A 6,357-nucleotide genomic window follows, 5' to 3' on the forward strand; every position below is an offset into this window, starting at 1 on the left:
CTTTCCCTCTCTGTACCTCTTCCTGGAAATGATCCCACACACACTGTGAACACACACACACTCCCTCTCTTCCTCCCACACTCTCCTGTTAATAAAAAAAGGTGTTTGTTTAAGAATGTTCCTTTTGTCTGACAGAAAAAGCTCGACTTGAACGCACCACGCCAACTCCAGCTGAGCATCGAACATACGGCGTTACAGACGGTTCTCTGAAGAACGTCAACAAACAAACGAATGTCATAAAAACTCTGAAAGACGACGACGATAAATATGTATATATATATATATATATATATATATATATATATACACACACACATATACGTATGCCTGTGTATGTATATATATTATATTGATACAAAAGAATCCTGCTCTGACTTTTGTTTTTAAAGTAAAATACGTGTTTGATTTCAAACATCCTCACACGTGTCACCTCTTCAAAAATGTCAGTAATCAATCAGCTGATCAACAGAAAATCTAAAAATTTAAAGCAAAAGCACCACAAAACATGGTGCTGTTTGAGCTCCTGAAAGAGTTAATGCTTCTCGTATGACTCTAGAAAAAAAACATCTGAGAATGTGTTTCTATTTTTATTTTATTTTGAAAAATGAAAGCTGAAATCTTTGTGAAGTTTAGTCGTCCCAGTCCGACAGAACATCAAACCAGTCTGTGTGAACTCTACAGCTGGATGAAGTCTGGCTGCAGGCCGTGCTGCCTCCTGATTGGTTCTTTGGTGTCCGTGTGGACCTCGGTGTGCACCTTCAGGTGCACGTCTCTGGAGCGTTTCTCCTGGTAGCTCCTCCCACAGACGCTGCAGCTGTAGGGTTTCTCTCCGCTGTGCGTCAGCAGGTGTTTCTTCAGGTCGTTCTTGGTGACGAAGGCCTTCCAGCACAGGTGGCAGCTGAACGGTTTCTCCTTCTTGTGGAACCGGATGTGGGTCTCCAGGTACCCTTTGGTGCTGAAGCTCTTGTTGCAAAAGCTACAGCTGAACGGCTTCTCCCCGGTGTGGGTCAGCAGGTGGGCGTTCAGTCCTCCGACCTGTCTGAAGGCCTTCCCGCAGACGCGGCACCGGAACGGCTTTTCTCCGGTGTGGATCCTCTTGTGGACCTCCAGGACGTGGACGGACGCCAAGCTCTTCCCGCAGGTCTCGCAGGAGACGCGGTGCGCCGGTCTCTCTCCGGTGTGGTTCCTGATGTGCGTCGTCAGAGCGCCGTTGTCGATGAATGTCTTCCCGCAGAACTCGCAGATGTACGGCCGCTCCCCGCTGTGGATCCTCTTGTGGCGCCGCAGGGCGCCGGGCCGCGGGAAGGATTTTCCGCAAATAGAGCAGCGGTACGGATTGACGCCGGTGTGACTCCGCATGTGCGTCTCGATGTTCTGGTAGGCTTTACCGCAGACATAACAGATCTTATTGGCGTCTCTGTGAGTCTGCAGGTGGTCCGTCAGGGTCTCGGATGGCGGTAAACTTTCACCGCAGACGGACTCTGCCGAGTGACTCTTGGCGTGTTTCCTCAAACTACCTTTACTTTGAAAATACTCTCCACAGACTTTACAGCCGTCGGACATTGGCGTCAACTCTTCGATGAGCTCCTCGACACCCGGACCCGTCTCCATCTCGGCGCTCTGAGAGTCCGGTGGCGGTTCGGCGTCCTCGTTCGTCTCCCGTGAGTGACCCCTGCTGTGAATCTTCAGGGCGCCACTCTCCACGAACGTCTTTCCACAGTGCCGGCAGACGTGTGGCTGTTTCCCGCCGTGGATCCTCTTGTGGCGCCGCAGCGCTCCGAGTCGGGGGAACCGCTTGCCGCAGACTATGCAGCGGTACGGTTTGATTCCTGTGTGGCTTCGCATGTGCGTCTCCATGTTCTGGAAACTCTTACCACAGACGCCGCAGGTCCCGCCAGTCTCTCGGTGGGACTGCAGGTGAGTCTGCAGACCATCAGCTGAGTCCAGCTCCTGTCCACAGACGCCACAGACGCTCCGAGCGTCTCTGCAGTGCGTCTCGGCGTGTTTCCTCAAGAACCCTTGGCTGTGGAAGGAGTTGCTACAGACTCTGCAGCAGAGCCAAGAGGAAACAAATCTTCTGTCTCTCTTTGGTTTCGGCGTCTCAGACCGATCGTCCTCTTTGTCTACCTCCTCGCCGCGGTCTCCGTCGTCCTCTTCGTGGGTCTTCAGGTGGTCCTGGAGCAGCTGGTTCTGGGTAAAGGTCAGTCCACAGAGGGGACAGACATCATGCATCCTCCTGCCGTGGATCTTCTTGTGTCTCCTCAGCGCTCCGGGTCGGGGGAAGCTCTTGCCGCAGACATCGCAACCGAACGGTTTGACCCCCGTGTGACTCCTCAGGTGCGTCTCCACATTCTGAAATATCTTCCCACAGATTTCACACGATCCGCCGGGTTCTCTGTGAGATCTAAGGTGGTCCAACAAACCGTCCGAGGACTCAACGTGGTCTCCGCAGACTCCACACTCTGGGCCGTCCGAGTGTGTTTCCGCATGTTTCACCAGATTCCCTTTGTGACGGAAGGTTTTACCGCAGATCCGACAGCAGTGAGCCGCCGTCCGCCTCCGCCGTCCTCCGTCTGTCGTGAGAGTTTCTTTAAGGCCGGACGAGTCGTCGACGCTGTCGGCCGCAGAGACGTCTGAGGAGTCGGAGCTGGGCGGGGCCGTGTGGGGGTGGGAGGGGTCGACTTCAGAAGGCAGGGCCATATTGGGGTGGGTTCGTTGGTTTTCGGTCGTCCTGCTGGAGTCTGGAAGAAAAAAAAGACGAAGTTAATTCAGCGCTGCAGATTTGAGTCAAACTGTAACCCTTTTTATGTGATTTGTAGTGAAGTAAGGGACCGGAGTGGATCCATACTGACCCCCCCACACAGTTTAACGTTAAGCATCACAGTGTAAATAAAGTTTTACTGACGATCGTTCTCCAATATTCAGTAGAACATGTGTTTCTAGTCTCTGATCTCTGATATTTTCATTGTAAACAACCAATCAGAGGAGAGCTAGTAACATTAGCAGCACCGCTAACGGCTAACCAACGGAGGTTCACTTCAGTTACACTATGACGCCTTCAGGCTCTGCTCAGTGAACATGAGTACTGGCTGAAGGTTCATTATAACGTTATCATGATGTGTTCACATGTCATCTGTAAAATGTAGTTTTGGTGATGAACTACAATAAATCCAGTAGTTTGAAGGAGATGTTTTCACATTAATATAAAATAGATATTGTACAACAAGATGGACGTGTAGTGGTGACCTCATATTAACATAAATCTGCACAAAAATAAGATCAAGTTGAGTTTGAGAGGAAGAAAATCGCAAAGGAGGTGGAAGTCTGAGAGTATAAAAGAGTTCAAATGAGCTCCACCTAAAACATCTGCAGCAGGAATAATCCAAACTCATATACATTTGTAATATCCATATATAATAGTAGAACACTGACGGGGATCATGTTTTTGCAAAAGTAGTACTTTTATGACTATAACGATAGAGATCGAGTCTTTGTTGGGCTTGAAGGAGTGACTGAAGTCAGGCTGAACTCAGTTCAGTGACGCTGCTGCTCACATACGTTCACTAACATACGTAAATTGAGAAGAAAAAAAACAACAAAAGTCACCTTCAAAATAAAAGCAATGCAGCTCTATTCTGTGCATGATGTACACTTATTTACGTTTTATTCATAATTTCCCAATGACCTCCCGCGGGCCGGACGGCAACAGCCCGCGGGCCGGATGTGGCCCAGGTCTGTGATAGAAGACCTGCTCCATCCAGCTGTCTGATGTCCTTCAACACCTCTTCAAACTGAGCCTGAAGCAGGAGGAAGTCCCGGTGCTGTGGAAGACCTCGTGCCTGGTTCCTGTACCGAAGAAGACGACACCATCTGGCCTCAACGACTACCGACCAGTTGCCCTCACATCCCATGTGATGAAGGTGCTGGAGAGGCTGGTCTTGGCCCGCCTCCGACCGCAGGTGAACTCCTCTCTGGACCCTCTGCAGTTTACATACCAGCCTCGTGTGGGGGTGGACGATGCCATCATCTACCTGCTGCAACGAGCTCAGTCGCACCTGGATGATCCGGTGGCTCTGTGAGAATCACTTCCTTTGATTTCTCCAGTGCACTCAACACCATCCAACCAGTGCTGCTGAGTGAGAAGCTGCGGGTGGTCGGGGTGAATGCGTCCACCGTCTCCTGGATCACTGACTACCTCACGGGCAGACCACAGTTTGTCCCACTGGGCCGTGTGCTGTCTGATACGGTGGTCAGTGATACTGGAGCCCCACAGGGAACTGTTCTGTCTCCCTTCCTGTTCACCTTGTACACCACTGACTTCCAGTACAACTCTGTGTCATGCAGCTGCAGAAGTTCTCTGATGACTCTGCAGTGGTCGGTGTGTAAGGGACGGACGGGAGGAGGAGTACAGGGCAGTAGTGGAGGACTTTGTGGAGTGGGCCGGTAGACATCACCTCCGACGGCTCCACAACCGCTGAGAGTTCTGGGAGAGGATGTGGACATGGTGGAGGAGTACAAGTACCTGGTGTCTCCATCGACAGCAGACTGAACTGGAAGAACAACATCAACGCTGCGCACAAGAAGGGGAGGAGTCGACTCTTCTTCTTGAGGAAACTTGGATCCTTCAACGTGTGCAGCAAGATGCTGGAGATGTTCTACAGTCTGTTGTGGTCAGTGCACTGGACTCCTGTAGTCTGCTGGGGGAGCAGCATTGGAGCCGGAGACACCAACAGACTGAACAAACTGGTTAAGAAGGCCGGCTCCATCATTGGCTGCAAACAAGACAATCTGGAAGAGGTGGTGGAGAGGACACTGAAGAAACTAGGATCCATGTTAGATAACCAGGACCACCCTCTGCACCACCTCCTGCAGGGACAGACTGATGCAGCTCCGCTGTCACAGGACGGATCCAGGAGAACATTCTGCTGTTAGACTTTATAACATATCACCTCTGAACAGATCATCCTCCACATAAATACACACCGCTACACTGTTGCTGTTGCATCTATTGTGTTCATATGAGCTTATTGCACTTACCGTTTTCTTATCAGTTTGAACGTATTGCATTCGTTTGTTTCTGCACTGTACACTGCACCGCTCTGGTTGATGCTTGTTTGAAGGAGATGCACTTATGACTTCTGGAGACGAGTAGTTCTCTTGTTGAACACACTTACTGTCAGTCGCTGTGGATAAAAGCGTCTGCTAAATGACTGTAATGTAATGTAATGTACAACATTTAGTATTTTGATTTTGGTTTACTGACTTCAGAGCGTTTAAATAGTTTTTGGGTCCTTTGGACCAGCTGATGGAACATCAACATGGATCATTATAATTAGTATCAGCAGCAAAGAATAACCTGATCAGAGATCTAAAAGTTGTAATTGCTCCTTTTAAGAAGTATTGAACATTAGTAACGTCAGAAGTATTAAAACACCATCAGTTTAAATGTCAGAGTGAGTTATTGATATTTAATATCGGGACGTTACATAATTCACTGGATAGATTTTATTTTGAAAGGACTTCATTTGAATCATGTTTTTGATGAGTTAGTTCTTCTTGCTTTTATTTGTCCCACACCAGAAGGTTCTTTTGTTTATGACTAATATCAAAGGGGCTGTGACGTCACACCAATCAATACATCTGATTGTTGTCTGTTTTAAACTCACCGGTCCGGTTCAATCGGACCATCGGACTCAGCACCGCCTCCAACAGCCGGTTCTGCCGCTCCAGCTGCCGCCGGTACTCCTCCACCTCCCGGTCCAGCAGCTCCACGATCCGTTCCGCCGCCGCCGCGAGCCGCTCGGTGAGCAGCAGCCGGAGGAGGCGGAGGAGGCGACCACCGGAGCCACCGGAGCTCCGCTTCTCCAGCCTCCTCAAGACCTCCTCCCCGACCCGGGTCAGCTGCTCCGACACCGACACTGTCAGGGACCGGGGCCCGAACCGCGGCGGGTGTTCTGTCAGAGACATCCCGGTAAAGAGCTCCGTCCTCCGGCCAGAAGGGACGAAAACAACACGGAGGTGATCCGGGTCACCGAGTTCACAGAGACAGATGTCTGCCCTCTGCTGGACTGGAGGGCACACAGATAAAAGAGATACTGCAGATACTACAGATATTACAGATACTACTACATACACTACCTATTGTCGAGAAGAGTTGAGCTCACAGAGAAAGCCGCCTTGGATACATGCATACACGATCAGGGGAAGGTCAGGATATAAAAAGCATAAAGCATATACTCAGAAATCAATAGTTAAAGTGTAATCGAAAGATAAAGTGTATGATCGTTACATAACGAATGTTTAATACATGGTGATTTAACAAATGTAAACCTGATAATAATAATAATAAGTGTATCT

General features: G+C 49.7%; 1 protein-coding gene across 1 annotated transcript; it reads right to left on the reverse strand.

Moving 5' to 3' along the window:
* Window positions 1-617: 617 nt before the first annotated feature.
* On the reverse strand, window positions 618-5,967 carry LOC306791573 (uncharacterized protein; the record flags this gene model as incomplete). The annotated part of the gene is made up of 2 exons (XM_079288363.1): window positions 618-2,741; window positions 5,667-5,967. 2 exons carry the CDS (start codon window positions 5,965-5,967, stop codon window positions 676-678), a joined length of 2,367 nt encoding a protein of 788 aa, XP_079144489.1. The 3' UTR covers window positions 618-675.
* Window positions 5,968-6,357: the final 390 nt, after the last annotated feature.

Source organism: Melanostigma gelatinosum (assembly GCF_949748355.1).
Source record: "Melanostigma gelatinosum genome assembly, chromosome: 17".
In the NCBI taxonomy this organism is placed as follows: domain Eukaryota; kingdom Metazoa; phylum Chordata; class Actinopteri; order Perciformes; family Zoarcidae; genus Melanostigma; species Melanostigma gelatinosum.